This window comes from Camelus bactrianus, chromosome 19 (genome assembly GCF_048773025.1).
Source record: "Camelus bactrianus isolate YW-2024 breed Bactrian camel chromosome 19, ASM4877302v1, whole genome shotgun sequence".
Classification (NCBI taxonomy): Eukaryota; Metazoa; Chordata; class Mammalia; order Artiodactyla; family Camelidae; genus Camelus; species Camelus bactrianus.
Window position 1 is genome coordinate 13,137,810 of NC_133557.1, and position 19,202 is coordinate 13,157,011.

Genomic DNA, 19,202 nt, shown 5'->3' on the forward strand with positions numbered 1-19,202 from the left:
CAACTGAAAACAGTTTAACAAATGGTCAAATCGGGGTGGAGGATAGTGAGAGAAAAGGGCAATAAAGATTAAGCAGTGGATGACGTACAAGAACAAAGATTTTTATTCATGGTCACACAATGAATCTTTTAAACCAGAGCACAACCTACTAGTAACATTTATTCTATTCTAAAATCAAGACAAGCAAATTTATCCTCATCATTAAAAAAAAATGGGGGGTTGCACTTTTTTAAAAATTAAAAAAAAAGGGGTGGGGTGGGGGTTAATTAGGTTGATTTATTTATTTAATGGAGGTACTAGGCATTGAACCGAGGACCTCACGTATGGTAAGCAAGACTCTACCACTGAGCCCTCCCACCTCTCCATGATCATTTTTAAATGTACAGAAGTATCAAATTAGTATGTTGTGTACCAGGAACTAATGCAGTGATACACATCAGTTATACTTCAAAAATAAACTCACAGAAAAAGAGATCGTATTTCTGGCTACCAGAAGTGTGGGAGTGGGGAGGAGTTAGATCCAGGTAGTCAAACGGTATAAGATAACTTTAAAGTATTAGGGAACTAGGGATGTAATATATAACATGATAATTAACACTGCTGAATGTTATATGTTAAATTTCAAGAATAAATCCTAAGAGTTCTCATCACAAGGGAAAAAAATTTATTTCTTTAATGTTGTGTCTGTAAGATGATGGATGTTCACTAAACTTACTAGGGTTAATAATTTCATGATGTAAGGAAGTCAAACCATTATGTTGTACACCTTAAACTTACACACTGCTGTATGTCAATTACACTTCAATAAAGAGGGAAGGAAAAAAAGAGGACCACTGGGCAGAAACAGTCTAATTCCTTATTTAGCAGAAAAGCTTCTCTATATACACCTAAAATTTTCAGTAAGAAAAGAAGTATCCAAAAAAAACCACAAACCAAGAAAAAAAATCTCTTGCTCCAAATGCACAGTACAGTATACCTTCATCATTCAGGTTTATTTTTTTAATGAGTGAATCTAATACTATGTATTTCACTGTAATGTTAGAAATAACATTTTTACAGATTCTGTCTTCAAATAATATCCTTCAGGGAATCTATTTTAAACTAAGTTGTCACAAAAACTTCACTGAATCACCCCCTCTCATCTTAACATTAATCTCATATAAACATGACAAAGTAAACAAATTTTTATGCAGTTGTATTAAGTATCAAGAACCTATTTAGGATCCTCTGAAAAACTTAGGACTTACCCTTCCAAAAGGCTCAAAGATCCCCCGAAGCATATCTTCAGTTATGTTAAAATGTAATGAGCCCACATAAAGCCTCATAGGTCCAGCACTTCCCTTTTGTAGATTGTTTGCCATTGCTGCAGCTCTGTTCTTCTCCGCCTACGAGTTAGATAAAACAAAATGCACATCACACACATCCATTTGGTACGAATAAAACTCATTCTGAACAAAGTAGTAAATCCTATTCACATTTCAGGTCTGCTTAATGACAAATGATGTCAAATTTTGCTAAGTGTAAGTCATACATAATAAAAGGACAAATATTGTCTGATTCTGCTTACATGTGACTACAATTATAATGGCATTGAATGGTTCAAATGCCAAATTTTGAAATAAAAATTTTAGATTTTTACTAAATATATGACATTTTCCCTGAATAAAAAATTTTTGGATTAAGTTTTAAAAGCATACAAAACTCATATACAAAGCAATTACACAATGCATTTCATAAATGTGATATGCCAGTAAGATCATTTCCTAGAATTGTTAAATACATTCATTATTCATTTAAATCAATGAACTCTAATGATCAGTTACTCAATGTATAGTATATCAAACAGCTGCCTGTCTTAAAAGGATTTATGTCAATATAAATCAAACCAAATAAATCATTCAATTCAGCTGTTATTTTTCTCATACCAAGGCCTCCTCAAAGGAAACAGCTCTCAATTTACATTATACCACGAGCTCCTTTTGTTTTAACAAACTGGAGTACAAGAGGTTAAAGTTAAATGAATCCAAAACCTCATTTATGACTTTGATGTATCTCAACCTTTTGCCAGGCCAATCAATGTACAGTTAGTTTGTCCTCCTCCATCATAGGAATGAGTTGAGCAATGATCCCTCCCAGTCTGTTTTCTAACAATTATTTTCTTGTTGCTTACGTGAAATTAAGTGATAAATACCCAGTATTATATACTCCTAAAACATTAAGTAGGACCCATCATCACCTTTGAGATGACAGGACTTAGTAAATAATTTGACCATAGTTTTTAGAAGAGCTATTTAGCAGTAAACTAGAATTTCACTTCAGATTTGGTTACAAATCTTGTACATAACAATAAAATTACGTAACCTGGATGAAGTAACCAGATTATTTAGGAGTTATGTAGTATTTACTTCAGTGGTTTGAAAAGCAATCAACAAGACTATTGTATCTTGTATTGCTCAAAAATATTCCTTAAACCCTAGTCTCTCCATTTTAAAAGTGAGTTATGAAGTAGTAACAGAAATCAATTTTGTTTCTTCTCAGTACAAATAAGTACTGGTGAAAAATCCTAAAAATACTTTCATATTATATACTCATTAGAGTAATACACCCCAGTTTTCTCACACTTAAATGAACTTAAATATTAATGCTAATTTCATTTTTCCAAAGGCAACAATTATTGTGGAGCATCAGCAAGGAGAAATTAAATCATAATTTGGATTATCTTAAAAGATATTCTCAAAATTAGTTTGAAACATCTCACCTTCAAGAAATGCTAGAGCTGACAACTATTCAAACTACTCTTAACATTATAAAATTTTACACAAGTGTGTATTTTAAAAATATTAAATTTCTTAAACATGTCAAAATCATTCCATTTGAAATACAGGAAAGGGAAAACATGTTCTTAGATGCTTTTATCCCCCAAATGTCATCACAAACCAGTAAAATTCTAGATCAAGTTCTCAAGTCTTCTTCTGCATGAGATAGATATTTCCAAGTTACATTAAAATCGAACGGAATAGTATTGAAAATACATATTTATCTAAGAAATCAGGACAAAGCTGTCTTTTTTCTAAAGCTATCCTGAGAACACCTGACTCAGGATAATATGCGGTGACTACGTAAGGCACAAGCACTACAGTTCACAAACAGCAGGATTCTAGCACTATGAATGATCCAATTCTTAATCAAGGAAAAAGTTACCTGTGATGCCTGTACAATGATTGGCACTCCTAAAACACGCTGGCCAGTTAATCCTATTGCTAGAGGCACTGAGCTAACATCAACAAATTCCACATAAGCAATTCCTTTAGACCGTCTTGAATTTCTGTCAGAAATCATCCTCACATCTCGAACCTAACAATAGGAACAATTCCAAGAGACAAGAGGGGTGTTAATGATATAGTATAACAAGCCATTAAAAAAACTTTTTAAATAGGTAAACTTGTAAGCTCAATTCATTTACCAACATTGACCAATTCCAACACTATTAAACTTCCAAATGAGGCAAGAAGAGAAATGATATCAAAAATAAATTCCCGTGGAAGGGTGTAGCTCAGTGGTAGAGTGTGTACTTAGCATGCACAAGGTCCTAGGTTCAATCCCCAGTACCTCCCATCAATCAATCCACCTAATTACACCCCTAAATTCCCTAACTAAATTCCAATAAAGCAAAAAATTTGTTATTTAGATGTTTTCTCATTTTGATGGTTATACTGAAAATTGTCACACTGAGAATTATTAAAATGTTTGCAATTTCTAACTTACGTCAAATTTGTTTCTTACATATTTATAAGAAATATATAATTATAAATTATATACATTTCTAAGTATATGGACTATTATATATTTATATGTTTCTCCCTAAATAGGCTAAGATTACCTTTCCTACTGTAGAGAAAAACTCTTCCAAATCCCTTGGGCGAATTCTTGCTGCCAGCTGCATGCAGAAAACAGTCCTTGCATCTCTTTCCTCAGGAGTTAGGTTATCAATCGGTTCCCTAACAGGAGTGAAGAACATAGAATTAACTTTATTATTTTAAAGTTAACGTTTAACATACATTTTCAGTAAACAGAATAAACTTAACAGATGTTAGTTTGTCATTATTCCCAAGCCCATTTTTCACTACAAAATGTCCATAAAGTAATTCAACATGACCCAATTCCTTCAACAGGATGACAGTTACTTCTGATATTATCTACATTATCAGGACCAAAGTCCATTGGTCTCTCAATCTTACATGGTACTTTCTCCAAGGTAATGGCCAATCAAAAGCCTGAGAATTTAATGACAGTCAGAAGTAATAACCCCTGACTAGCCACAAATGTCGGACTGGTCCAAAATTAGTGGAAAGGATGACTCCCTACAAGGAAATCATAAAGTGAAATTGTTTTATAATCACAAATGATAAACTGGAAAGTAAAACCCAAATGACAAAAACTACTGGGCTCTTTAGAACTTCATTTCACAAACTGAGATAGATACAAGGAATAATGAGGGAGTTGTTCATTAGAATCAGATCAGTCTAAGATTCTAAAAGTTCAGTGTCTGAAAAAATGTTTCTTGATGGTTATAGAACACAAGAGTAACAATCAGCAAATCGAAAATGAAAAACAGATTATCTAGACAAATACTAATAGTGGGATTCAATTTACTCATTTTTACCAACAGATGTAGTATACTTCTGAATTTAGAGGAAGCTAAATGCCCAAATAAGTGAGAAAAATAAAAGAACAGAATAGATTAAATTTAATTCCATGGATTTCAAAGAAAAGTAAGTGTCTAAAACACCATTATCTGTTATATTATCACTAAGGTTAATGTTCTAAGTGAATCCTTAAAAATGTAGGCATAAACATGCTTCTTTCTTAACCATGTTCTGGACAGTCTCAAAATCACCTCTGAAATACTCTGCCTACAAACTCAGGTACATCCCCTTGAGAAATCAGCAGGTAATTTTAAACCTATTACTGTAAAACAGAGGTACAAAGCTAGACTAGATCCAGAGACTGAGAACTAAGAGGATTTTCTTATGAGAGAAAACTAAACATTAGAAGAGTAAAAACCTCAGTATCTGTTACAAAGAGAGCTTTTAAAATTAAGGCTTTCATCAAATCTTAGAATTACAACATATCAAATAGTAAGATAAAAGGTTCCTTTTAAGGGAACCCTTTAAGAAAGTAGTAAAGAACAATGCTACTACGTAACAAAATGTTTCTTGAACCAAAATGGTAGAATGGACAAATAAGTCTTATGTTTAAGAGGAAAATACCTCACAAAAACATTCAAGAATGTAATAGTATTCGATACAACATTGTAAAATGATTATAAATCAATAAAAAATGTTAAAAAAAAAAAAAAGTCTCCAAAGCAAGACCCCAAAGTATCAAACTTTTCCCTATAACCTAACTATACATCACAGAACAAACCTCAAGAAGACTTATAGGAGTACAAAAAAAAAAAAAAAAGTAATAGTACAACTTATGAACAAGTCAATTCAGTTAAGACTTTGGAAATTAAATACTTTTCTCAAATAAGGGAACAAAATAATAAAACTCATGATTATTTCAACTAGTTTCCCACAAGAAGTTATTTCAATAATGCAAAGTTTATTGATTCCAAAGTTAAGTGAGTAAAGTCTCTCAAGTTTTCTATAGCTGTCATTAAAAAATTTAGTTAGTATAAAATATAAATAAACGCATATGTAGTATCTACATGTTAAAATTAGGTAATTATTGCACTACTTTCTTATATGCAATTTATTGAAAACTTAAGAAATTCACATTAACAGCACTCTAACTGCAAAATTCAAGATTTTATGTGATACAAATTAATAAATGTCATTAATTTTAGCAGTAGCATAAATTGTAAAAACTTTATAAAAGCTAAAAACTCCAAAGAAAAGAAATAGACAACAAATACCTCACAGGGCTCTTGTCTTTTCTGAATGGACTTTTGCTTCGGGAACGTCGTCTGCTGCAAAGTTAAAAAGTTTCAAAAGTTACCCAAAAAAGTACACCACATTAGTTCCTTGAAAAACAATTTAAACAATTCAGAAGTATGTTTAAAAACCTTAATTTGATGCTATGAGGCAACCCAATCTTTCCTCGGATGGCACTGTTAAATTTTGGTCCGGAGCTAAAAAGGAAACACAAAATTACACTAGTTACAGGGTTAGGGTCTTGCTAAGATCGCGTTCATGCGCTCTCCAGCAAGTTTAACATTGTTTTTAGGCTGCTTGTTTTCCACCTCAATTATGAAGAGGAAATAAACAGACTTTTTCTTGTCTTAACTGTATCCCAGGCAAACTGCTCTTATAGTTATCCATCCTGGACCACTGAGAGTTGCCAAGACCAAAGGTTACAGCCTCAAAATTTTCAATATTCTGAAAATGTTCAATTTTCATTCTAGTTTAGAATACATATTTATGAATATATTCCTGAGGTTTGGGGGGGGGGGAACCACACACATACAAAGTGAAAATTATCCTGAACTTCCCTCACACCAGGAGTAACTATAACAATACTGTGTGTATCTTTGCAGATTCTTCCTCAGGAATATACGTGTTTACAAATATGCACATATATAATATTCATGTTTTCTTGAGGAACTTCTTTTAAAAACTAAGGGACTAAATTTTTACATAAAGGAACTCAAACTTTTCCATTAACATTAAATCTTAAGAGACTGTATTAGCATATTCAGCATGTCATACATTTCAGTTCTTGTGACAAAACAGTCCATAGTAAAGATGTGAAGGAAGTTCATCAATTCTTCAGTAAAGTTCTTTTTTGAGGATTTGACATATTAAAGGAATGTTTTCAAAAAAGATCACAAAAGTAACTTTAAAAAAAAGCTTTATTCTATAGTCTAAAAAAATTCTGAAAAGGCCCAGTAATTTATGGGTCTTTTATTTTTAAAGGCCAAACTAACTTAAAAGGACAGGTCAGATGTCCCTCAGTGCTCATCCTGCTGTCCTTTACCAGAAGGGTAGCAAAATGAAAGTATCTGGTGGTCTTCGCTCAACATTTGGATTTATTTTCAGACTCTACATGTACCTATAACATCAAGTGGTTCCAAGTAAAATTGTATTATATGGGTCCTTTGTAATAATAATAATAAAGATAATAATAATAATATGATGATGATGATGCAATAGTAAGTAGTAATGATAAACAATACACATTTACTGTATAAAAAAAGAATCGATAAACTATTTTCTTTCCTCTTTAATTATAAAAGTCTCAGTTACCGCCTTGGGTAGTTTAAAAAATCACCTGAAATCAAACATAAGAACCAAATCATTTTTAAGTCAGACCAGGACCACAGGCTGACTTCAAGTATTCGTCACTCATCAGAGGTAATAGTATTTAGAATTTATTAAAGTAATTATTTTCCCCAAATTTAATTCATTCTAGTAAAAAAGAATGCAGTAACTTTTGATTAATTAGACAAAAAGCAAGTATTTTCTAATTAAGCACTCATAATTACAATAACATTGTGGTCCTTTATAAACTGTTAAAAACATAATGAAATAACCATCTAGGAGGACCTTAGAGAACAAGGAATGGAATCCTTTTTAATTGAAGAGCTAGATCAGGACTCAAAGTGTTACTAACTTTATCAGCTTTAAATAATACCAAAACATTTCATCAACAGCAGTAAGTATTGTGGGTGCTTTAACTTACATTCCCTTCTCATTCAAGACTCAATAGCTTATCTGTCATGGTTACCCCCTTTTTAAAAGAGGAAACTAAAGTTTATTTAGAGTGTTTAACTTTAATCAAGTACTTAACCAACTGAAAGAGCCAAGGCTCTTATTCAGGTAAGATTCCTGCTGTCTTTGAATTTAATCTTAAACCATTAAAGTTTTAAAGTTAAAGCTGTTAATTTTAATATATCCCAGTTTACAACAGCATATTTATTAACAGGAAAAAAACATCATAAAGTACTAGGGACTGTTAGATTCAATCCCCGCTTAAAGAGTTCTAAGTAGGCCTTCCCGAAGTCATTAATGTAAATTAGCTTTTAAAAAATGACTGCAATGAAACATTTCCAACTTGTTTAAATAACACCTGAATTTCCATAGTGACTTAACCATCAAAGCACTTCTGGTGCATTTTTACTATTAAAAAATCTTAAATACAAAGATGTGTGATGAGTCCCAAAATAATCATCAAGAACCATACACTAAATTCACAACTGGTCTGTCATTTCAGCTGGTAACAGCCACACAGACAAGATTTGTTAACTGATTACATATTTGACTAATTATACACAGCTGTAATTTGTATCCATCTGAGCTTTAAAATTTCAAATAATTTATGCACAGTAAAGAATACTGTAATAGTTCACACACCCTTAAGCTTTCACATATTTGGCATTACAGTACCAAATCTTTTCTCAAAAGCACTTTAGTGCTTTAGCCTAGTTTGGATTGGCATACAGTTAGTATTTTTAGATAGAATTAACAGAAAGTGCTCTGTATGCCCAGTAAAATGAATGTTATGTATTTGTCCGCACACTGTATTTCTACTGGACTTTTCAATGCCAGTATCTTTATTTAATACTTTCAAACTAATCATATTGAAAAATAAAGTCCTACAATTCAGATCAACTCAGGTTACAGTGCTATCTGGATACCCACAGAAATCTCTCAAACCAGTTATCATCATAATTACAGTTACATACTAAGGACTTCTGTAGCGGCCTCTGAATCTGCGATCTCGACTTCTTGAACGACTCCGTCTCCTTTCTTTGCTTCTACTTCGCTTCCTTTCTCGGCTTTTGCTCTTTTTCCTTTCTCTGTCTCTACTTCGCTTCCGTTCCTTACTTTTGCTTCTTTTTCGTTCATGACTACGACTTCTGCTCTTGCTTTTTTTCCTCCTGAGAAGAAAAATGTCACAATTATCTTGCTGGTTTAAAAATCTGCCAAAATATATTTCCTTTTATGGTCAAAAGTTTATCTTTTTTTATAAATTTACTTTGCTATTTTTATTATCATACAATGATACATAATCATACTTATGGAAAAATAATTCCTAGGTAAGGTAAATAACACACCACCTTTGCCGTCTATCTCTGAAAATCAGCAGTTGACAATGAATCATTTGAGAGGACTAAAATGTACAACGACCTTTCTTGAGAGTCAGCTACAGCTTTAAGAAGGAAAGGACTCATTGGTAGGCATAGATCAAAACCTAAACTTTTAAAATAAAAGTTTGACCATCATATAACTGGTCAACAAGTATTACTACAATCCAGAAGAGACAGTAATAAAATCAAAGTTATAATAAAATATTTTTAGAAAATATTAGTGCTGGGTCAATATATAAAAATTCTCATTAAATACACTAAGTTCTCTTAAGCCAATTTTGACCCAACTTGCACATATGAGTATTTTATTTCAAAGGGCCATACAAGCATCACTATTTTGGTTTTCATTGGCAAAATTACAATGAAAAGGACAATAAAACAAATACAGTAAAATGCATTCCGACACTCCTAGACTTTAATGTGACCATTTCAAATACTTTCTTTTTAATGTTATGAGTTCACCAGAAAAACGGAGTATGCCATTTTTATGCCAGTTTATACAAGCCTGCAGGGTACAATAAAAACAAGAATCAACACTTTTATAAATCTTTATAAAAAACCTCAAGCTCTGAAAGGTAAAAAAGCCAGTCAGTCACATCTTTCTGTTCATTTCTGTATTCTTCACAGCGTACCACCCATTCATTTTATAATTAAATCTTACAATCTGTACCTCTGTCATCACCCAAATTTTAGAGGTGCCTTCAGATATTTCAATATAAATTGAAAGACATTTCAATATAAACTTATCCACTAAAATGTCATTTTGTAGTGGCAAAGATTATTAAACATTTTGACAACTCTACATCATTTGGAAATTTAAGTAACTGTTTAGCCCTTATCAAAACAAAGTTAGCACAAGAGCAACTGAAGTCTGCCTCAGAGAACCTGTAAGCAGGTCATCTTAGAGTGCATTGAAAATAGAAAATGAAGACACCCACCTTCTGGAATCTTGAAACCCACACTCCAATCACAAGGAGATGTAGAGCTTTCCAAGGAGGCAGAAACTTTGTCTAAAATTTCAAGATAATCCACCTGACTGTCAGAAATGTATATGCTAGGTAGCACATGACAGAAAATTAGGCTACACTCATTACTTATATAGAAGTCATCAAAGCAATGCCCAGAAGGGCAACAGGTAACATTCCAACTATATTGCATAAAAAACCCTGACACTATCTTTTAGACTAAAGAATTCTGTGAGATAGCTATAATCAAAAGTCCTAAGTATTATCAATCAGGGGACAAAGTAAAAATTAACTCCATCCCCCAGAAAAAGGACAGACAAATAAGTTATGCACTGCTCACAGATGGCCCATTGCAGAGAGGTAGCCAATCTCCCAATTCACCTCTCTTTAGGCCCAAAACTTATTCCATCAAAGGAAAGGACTCGAAAATTGGAGAGATAATTTCAACTTAAGGTCTTCCTAGGACTGAGTCCCCACCCACATCTGAAGGCAACCCCAGACAGGTAAAAAGACAGCAACATACTAAGACATTCAGAAATATAATCCTCTTCATAAAAGCCCAAAAATTTAAGGGTGCAAGAAAGCAGTATACTTCTCATAACAAAATGAAGATTCAAAGAACATTTATTAGGTTAACTAAGAAGGTTATCAAAATCCACACTAATAGTCAAATCCTGTTACAACTTAAAAGGGACTTTCCAAAGTCTTTAGTGGCAGTGGAATTTTGTACTGAACATCATTGAAGTAAATGGTCCACTGGGCTGGGCCTTTGGACTTTTTGGTTATATGGCCTCTGCTGTAAAGGTGTTTTGCTATAACTGGATTTGACCTCTTCCATGTAAGAAGATCTAAATTTTAAATGCAAAGTACTCTGGAAAATAAGAAAAAAAATAGAAAAGTCATTTATTCCAAAATTTATAGATAATCCACACCACAGTAGCCAATATATTTCAACTGTGTCATTTAATGTTTTTTTTTTAGCCTTTTTTGAGTAATTCCTAAAGAGCTTAACTGAATGGATGCTGGTTTAGACTTTGTAAAACTGTTTATACTAACATGTAACGTTCCCATGAAGGCAAGCTCAGGTACTTAAAAAGGTATACTTTGAGGTCTTGCCAAGCTCAGGGGTATAGCTCTTCAGTAAGAAGGCTAATAAGATAAACTAACTTGTGTTATTTATTAAACTTAGTTTCTTTTACTATTACCTGAATATGACTGAGTGTATGTATTTAGAATTACTATTTTTTAAAAGAAAACATTTACTAGTCAGTCAACTCTCAATTTCTCAGAACACACATTTTCGTACTGTTTTAAAACTACATCCCAACACTCAATGGCTTTTAGAAAACAATGAAGTTTTCGGATGAAAAATGCAACATGGCGCCTTCCTTTGATTAAGAGACTTTATACTAAAGACTAGAGCACAGAATATTTTGCATGTTTTATAATATATCACTAAGTAGAAAAACTTTCTTCTAGATAACTTTCAAATTAATTTGAAAGATTAATTCCCTTCAGGAAAAAAATGGGTGAATAGTTCCTGACTGAGCAAAGGAGCCATTTATTTAATCAGCTTTAAATGAGAATGAAAAGTCCGACAAATAATTTATACATTTAAAAAGATACTAGATGATAGTTGAAGTTTTGAAAAGGTTCTTCTCTTAAACAAAGAATCCTATAGGCCAATTAAAGAAAATCGCCCATTCTTCTATATAGTCCCATAAGACTCTTTACATTAGACATATAAAAGCCACTAAGTACCAGTCATTGAAAGTATGATGCTGATTTTCCTTTTAAAAGCTTGATAGTCTTAACGAGCTTAGATGCAGGATGAAAGCAAGTATGAACTGGAGATGGTGTTAGTAGCAAGGAATGACATCTAAGAATGGTACAACAAAGAAGGCATGAGCCCAATAGTTGGTGTCCTTACTCTTTTGGCACTAAGGGTGAGATCTTTATCCACCTACTAGGTCTGATACCTAGAGACTGGGTAATTTCAATTTATATGGATACCCTTTCCTAGGTTTTCTTTCAATCACAGAATTACAAATCAGAACCATTAATTAGGAAACTTACTTTGTTAAAAGGTCTAAAACCAGAGGACATTAAACCATGCAACGATTGGTTGACTGCCTCAAACCATAACAATTCAAGACTACACCCAACCCAATATCCACGAAGTGCTATGATTAGTGAAACTTAAGACTCACACCCAAGTAGAAAAAATGTAGGTCATGTCCCACAAATTGTATCATTTTGATTCATTACTACATTATTTTAGGGGTATTATAAAAGTAAACCTGAACAATCTGGTCTGACAATCTTCACTGTCATAAATTTCTCACTTTAAGAAATCGTATTAACCTACCTAACATAGTTGTTGTGAGGATACTGAAGTAGTATATTAATAAGCATTTTCAGCTCTTAAAAGAGCCCAAAAGAACCAAGTCGCTTATTTTACCATCATTTTTCATTGTGTATTATGGGGTCATGAACATGACAAATGTTTGAATATGACATCACAAAAAAGGCTATTAAAACAGCTTAATGCTTGTAATACAGACCCATGATATTAAGAATTTTAGAGCTGAATGAAGAATCCAAGAATTAACAGGATCCAATCCTATAAAGTGGATATGTTTATACTGTTACTTAGACTTATTGTATACTGTTTTCTATATTACTCTCTAGCACTGAGTTCCTGTTAAGGGTTACTCATTTAACCCAAGTAACTCGCATAAATATTCATAGTTTTTTTAAACTTTATTCTCACTATTAAGGCTATCAGAGTGTAAAAAGCTTGAGAAAATGAGAGCCATGTAAGAGGAACATTAAGAAGTACTTAAATGTTATAACATTACTACAAAACGAGCCTTTAAAGCAGCAAAGAGTACAAATAATTCACAGCTCTGACTCCAGCAATTTAGAGCAAACAATTCTTTTCCATAGCCTGATTATTATCTTCTTCCTAACCCATCCTCAGTGGATATAATAGTTTTACTGATAACATCACTAAAAAATATTAAGCCAAAGTTAATAAATTTAAGACAGAAGACAAGCTCTAATTCAAGAACTCTTATCCAGGTTGTCATGGATGGACTTGGAGGGAAAGGTGTCCAAAAGTTTCCTGAAATCTAGGGAAAGAGTCCATAGTTTTACATCCTCAAATAGCATCTCATTCCCAAAGGTAAAGAACCATTTTTCTAAAAAAGGCAAAGAAAAGCTTCAGGAGAGAACCTTACGTTTATGCTTTAGCCACAGGAATACAACTTAGGATCTCAATCACATAAAGCTCCCCCCAACCCAGATCCCTTCTTGAAACTTACTTTTTGCTACGTTCTTCATGGCCGTTAGCACTGCTCAACTTGTTCTCATCCTAAGCAGGGTTGATAGAAGAACATCATGAGGACGAAGTGGTAACATTTCAAGTTGTCAAAGGGTAAAGGGAACAGGAATAAGAAAATACAAAACAATTTTAAAACTAATTACTTATTTATAGTTTAACATGGAAGGCTATAAAAAAATTTAGATGGGTATATGTTTAACCACTTTCTTGCTTACAATTAAGTCATCAAGGTACAAAAGTAAAAATGCATATTAACATGTTAAACTTTATTTTCTCATATAGTTAGATATAAAGTTATCCAGATTTACAGTGTTGAAGTGGTTAAATAGAATTTCTATAAAACATGAATGAAGTCCTGTTTTGAGTTTTACTCCATGTGCTATGGCCCATTTGGTCAGTACCATGGCTCTATTTCTGCCTAAGCCCCAAGTGGCCATGCTAGCAGCCAGCCACTATCGATTTCCTGTGACCGATGCCATTCCTGAGATCTTCGCCCATTTCCGTTGGAGGGTTGGGACTGTAAGAGCTTGATGCCACCTCTGTCACACATCTCGCCCTGAAGCAAACAGGGATTCACACTGCTTTAGTAATGTTGACTCCCAAGAACCCAAGAAAGTCAATTAATAATCCACCAGTCCAGCCTAAACATTTCCTACTTCCATACCTGTTTCCATGGAATTACATCCATGTTAAACTAAGACACAGAATCTTAACATTAAAATAGAAAGCAGCTCTTCAAGAGTCTAAGCATTACAAAACTACATACACTATTCACAGCTTTTAAGAATTCATCCAAATTGGTACCACATGGTCGAGCTATACACTCCAAAACAAATGTATTATTTTAAAAGGTTTAGCGCAATGTTTATTTTAAAAGTTTGATCACATCAGTTATAGGAGTAAAAGTGCTAACTCACAAAGCTAGTTTGCGACATCAGAGATAATGCATGCATACTGCTATTTTCACCACCAACTGGTGAAAGAATGAAAAGACACTTTTACTGTGATACTGAAAAGGGTCAAAACCTATTATTAGCCAAAATAACTCCTTTGTCATTTTTAGTGTGAAATATTATGGCAGGGACTAATGAAAAGTAAAACAATATGGAGAACATTAAAATAGTCACCAAGTGACTCTAAGTTGTGATACTGCCTCTGTTGCTTTAAGAAATTTTTTTCTATTCAGGGATCCAAGAATTTTAATAGCTTTTTAACTGAGCAGCAGATCATCACCTGCCTGTTTTAATATTTACTATCACCAGTCTTATACATAGGATAAATTTTAAATCTCACCCATTTCTTCTTGTAAGACTTGTCTTATTTAGAGATTTGCTTGCCACAGACTGGTTATGCTTTGTTATTCTTGGACCCCTGCTGTTTTCCCAAACCACTACATTCACCTTTTTGCTATACCAAACTGGAGCTGGTAATTCTTAGTTGAGTCATTTTACCTAGGGGACCACGGTACAGCGATAAGTCACTCAATTACTACCTTATGATTGACAGTTCACACTGGAATCAAAGGTGAATTCATGGGAGTAGAGGTGAGATATCGTTAGGCAAGTCTACAAAGAGAGATAGATGGGCATTTATTCATCACGCTGAAGTGAAACTACTGCACAATATTATTACATCAATAGCATATATTTACTTTTGTAAGTTACATGTAATGCATCTCTGATAAGATAAATCAAGAGGGCTCCGGGGAGGTTAGTTTACATTTCAGCAGTAGTTTCGTGAATAATGCTAAATTAAGAAATATATACACCTCACTGACATGTTTTTTCTCACCTTCTTGTAAGGAGCTTCAAGCATTGCTTCAATATCAATATCGTCTGCCATTTTCTCTAAACGCCTAGATAAAAAATAAGAATAACTCAGTAAACACGTTTAAACTCTGCTAAATTTTCCTTCTTATCCGACGTACTCCGAAATTTAACCCCACAAAATGACTAACGTGGAACGACGCACTTAAGCAGGCTTGATCATTGAGTCTGAAATGTCCTCAAGACGGAAAACACTAAAGTAGATTAAATATCCGATTTTTCAAAAGCCTGCAGTGGCTCAAAAAAAACAGAAGCCGAGAGCCTCGAGCGAAAAGCGCCTCTTTCCGCGCAAAACCCGCGCTGCCATTTTAGGGGCAAAGGGAAACTCCCTCAGTAGGGAGGGGTTGTGTGCCATGGCAGCGTTCGGCTGGCGCCATGTTGGGAGGTCGCGGCCGGCCCAGGCCTCGAAGGGACAGGTCGCCATCTGCCCGAGGCCTCTATGGAGTCCTTGCCGCCCCAAAACCCTGAAATTTACCGAACCGGAAAAGAAGGGCGCGGTCGCCGAAATTGGGCCGATTTCTCCTGCCTGCCCCACAACCCCGCCGCTTAAGACCATCTAAGGAGTGCCCCTCAACCCAGAAAAGAACCCAACCTCTCAAAAGCTCTGACAATACGCAAGCCTGAGACACCTCCTTACCTGTGCGGGCTTTCGGGGCCCTGCGGTGCTTGTATTCGGAACGAAGGGGGCTGCTGCCGCCGCCGCTGTTGCTACTGTTAAGCCGCTAGGCCCAGGCCGCGGTACCGCCCAGCCCGAATTTCGGGCTCCGAGGGCGGATAGGCCCGAGCGAATCTAAAAGAAACAATGGGATTAGAGGAGCCCGCGCGGGAGTTCAGGACGGCGGCTTCGGCAGCTCAGGATCCACCCCTGCGACAGCGTCGGCAAGCTCTCTGAAATGGCGGCCGCTGCTTCCCCGTACTCACATTCACCAACACACATACACACACAAACACACGGGGCCTCACAGAGCCCTCAGCACGGGCTCTCGCGAGAAGCTGCCTCTAGTTCCAGTCCGGAGAGGCCGAAACATCGCGAGATCTAGGCATTGCCCCAGCGACCATGGCCCAATCTCGCGCAATGATTGCACCACAGATAATCCCATCCCCCACGCAGAGAGGCGCCTTTGACTACCCCTTACCAGAAGGCGTCTACATCTCGCGAGACTGCACAAATTGCTAGCGTAAAGGCGGTTGGTAAACTTCCTGTCAATCTTTTAGAAAACTCAACGCTGAGTGGAGTTTGTTGGTCGCCACCGCCTCGTGGCGCCTCCTCAGAGCTATCTGAAGGTTTCTCCCTCAGAGCTGATGGTTTCTCCCCTCCCCCGGGCCTCCCACCCAGATGTCTCTCAAGGTCGCCATAAAGCTACCTAGTCCATACGGCGGTAGAATAAAATGAAAACGGTCGTATGTACATAATCCGTCCGGAGTGAAGACGAAGCGAGAAGCATGTAAGAGGGAAGGCGAAAAGAGACGTACAAGGCTGGGGACTAAGGGTGTGAAATAAAAATTAGATTTTCTGGCCTTTTGGAGCCAATGGACTAGGGCACTGCGTCGACTGTTAAGCTTCAAAAGACCCTTGAAGTACTGGAGAATGGCAAAGAGAAGGTGAAAAAACAAACTGCTCCCCTTGGCAGTGGATCAGTTTTATGCCCCCCAAATTGACAGCCTGGCCTTGTGTCAGGGTTGCTATTGTTTCTTCAGAAATGTCCCCCATTCCCCTGGGGCTTGGCTCCGCCCCTTAAGGCTCCTAGATGCCTGGCAGTTAGGGTATACGTTCACTACTTGTTCTTTGATCTAACCAGTGAAAAAGAACGGGGGGCGCAGGTGGGTGGGAGAGAGAGGGAGCTGAGAGGTCATTAATTATAATATAAGGCTTTTCCCTCTAAGATAAAAATGTTTGATAAAATTAGATAACTTACAAGCAAAAAATCTTGAAGAAAATCCAGAAATCTGTTAACAGCTTAATGATTGAAGGCCAAGATCTGAAATGAGTTCGTGTAACTGCTCCAACACTGTGTAACCTTGGACAAGTGAATTAACCTGTCAGTCTATTTATTTCTTCCTGTGAAAAAAAGGCCAATATAATTACTAGGCTACACTTCTTGATACTGACCTACGCCAATAATGCTCACTAGTTAATTCTTAGCATTTAACCGGATTCCCAGCCAGGTGGACACTCAATAAATGAAAGAATGAAGGCCTAATAGGAGTAGAGTGAGGATTAAATGAGATGATACATGAAAAATGCCTGGCGTATATTTAATCCTCAAAAAAGTTAACATCTTTTATTGCTATACAAAATTATTTAGAGGCAATGTAGGTATAAAGAGGCTTTCAATTTCGAGTTAACTTTCCACGCACGTGTTTCTTCTCGAGGGTTAATCGATTTTGCATAGTTATTCCCTTCTTTTCCTGAAAATTCAAATCCTCTTCTTATTTTTTAATTGTTGAAAATCATCACATTATATTGAAGTGCAATATGTCGGAAAAGACAAGCTAACCATTGCCTTCTCTTTTCCCCTGTAACTCCAGTGTTGTGACTTGTGAACTGTGCAAATATTAAAGCATAGGTGGTGGCCCCTTCTTAATTTGTTTGGGAACATGACAGGACAGAATTTGACCTTAAACCTCCAGGCTTCTTATTTAAGAAGAGAAAGATTTTAAGCTCTAAGTCATTTCATTATTGAATATCGCTTAAATTGTTTTCTGTTCAAGGACTATCAGAGTGACTGACAATTTAGCACACAATCCAGAAACACCAGCTGGAAAACTCAGTCTCTAAAACAGATTTATTTTTTATATTTAAAAGAAAATATTACAAGTGTAATATGCTTTTCATTCACTTTGCAAAACTTCTGTCTGTCTGGCTCATGGGCTCATTCCCCTATGATCATTTTGTTCTCAAGTCATTTGCAGCAAAAGGTCATTGAGTTATATCATCACCACCACCAAGAATATTCTACCTTAAAACTTACAGAAAGGAGTCCACAGTATAACTGAGAGCTTGGGATAAAAGAGGTAACAGATATTATGCTTAGAGAATTTGGTTGAAAATTAAATATATTTGCCAGTGTGAGTTTTTTGATGTCCATATATATCTTTTATGTAAAGGAAATGATATTTTTCATACTTGCATTTTATTATTGTTTTAAATTGAAGTACAGTCAGTTACAATGTGTCAATTTCTGGTGTATAACACAATGTCCTAGTCACACATATACACACATATATTTGTTTTCATATTCTTTTTCATCAAAGGTTATTACAAGATATTGAACATAGTTCCCTGTGCTATACAGCAGAAACTTTTTTTTAATCTGTTTTTATATATGGTGGCTAACATTTGTAAATCTCAAACTCCCAAAGGTATCCTTTCCCACCACCTTTCCCTGGTGACCATAAGATTGTTTACTATGTCTGCCAGCCTGTTTCTGTTTTGCAGATGAGTTCATAGTGTCCTCTTTCTTTCTTTCTTTCTTTTAGATTTCACATATGAGTGATATCATATGCTATTTTTCTTTCTCTTTCTGGCTTACTTCGCTTAGAATGACAATCTCTAGGTCCACCCATATTGCTGCAAATGGTATTTTATTATTTTTTATGGCTGAGTAGTATTCCATTGTATAAATAAACTACAACTTCTTTATCCAGTCATCCATTGATGGACATTTAGGTTGCTTCCATGTCTTGGCTATTGTATATAGTGCTGCTGTGAACATAGGGGTGCATGTATCTTTTCAAATTAGAGTTCCCTCTGGATATATACCCAGAAGTGGGATTGCTGGATCATATAGTAAGTTTATTTTTAGTTTTTTGAAGAATCTCCATACTATTTTCTGTAATGGCTGCACCAAACTACATTCCCACCAGCAGTGTAAGAGGGTTCCCTCTTCTCCACAGCCTCTCCAGCATTTATCTTTCATGGACTTTTGAATGATAGCCATTCTGACTGGTGTGAGGTGACACTTCATTAT

General features: G+C 35.2%; 1 protein-coding gene across 7 annotated transcripts in view; it reads right to left on the reverse strand.

The window, feature by feature from the left end:
* Positions 1 to 16,176, reverse strand: part of RBM39 (RNA binding motif protein 39) — a 28,094-nt gene extending 11,918 nt beyond the window's left edge. For 2 of the 7 annotated variants that reach the window (XM_010960787.3, XM_010960786.2), the window contains exons 1-9: positions 15,869 to 16,176; positions 15,197 to 15,260; positions 13,386 to 13,435; positions 8,690 to 8,884; positions 6,071 to 6,136; positions 5,921 to 5,974; positions 3,881 to 3,998; positions 3,202 to 3,354; positions 1,248 to 1,385 (exon numbers count right to left, since the gene is read on the reverse strand). In XM_010960787.3, the coding sequence (XP_010959089.1) occupies positions 1,248 to 1,385; positions 3,202 to 3,354; positions 3,881 to 3,998; positions 5,921 to 5,974; positions 6,071 to 6,136; positions 8,690 to 8,884; positions 13,386 to 13,435; positions 15,197 to 15,247 (825 nt within the window). In that variant the 5' untranslated portion in view covers positions 15,248 to 15,260; positions 15,869 to 16,176. The other 5 variants (XM_010960789.3, XM_010960788.3, XM_074347219.1 and 2 more) reach the window with 4 other exon arrangements.
* Positions 16,177 to 19,202: the final 3,026 nt, after the last annotated feature.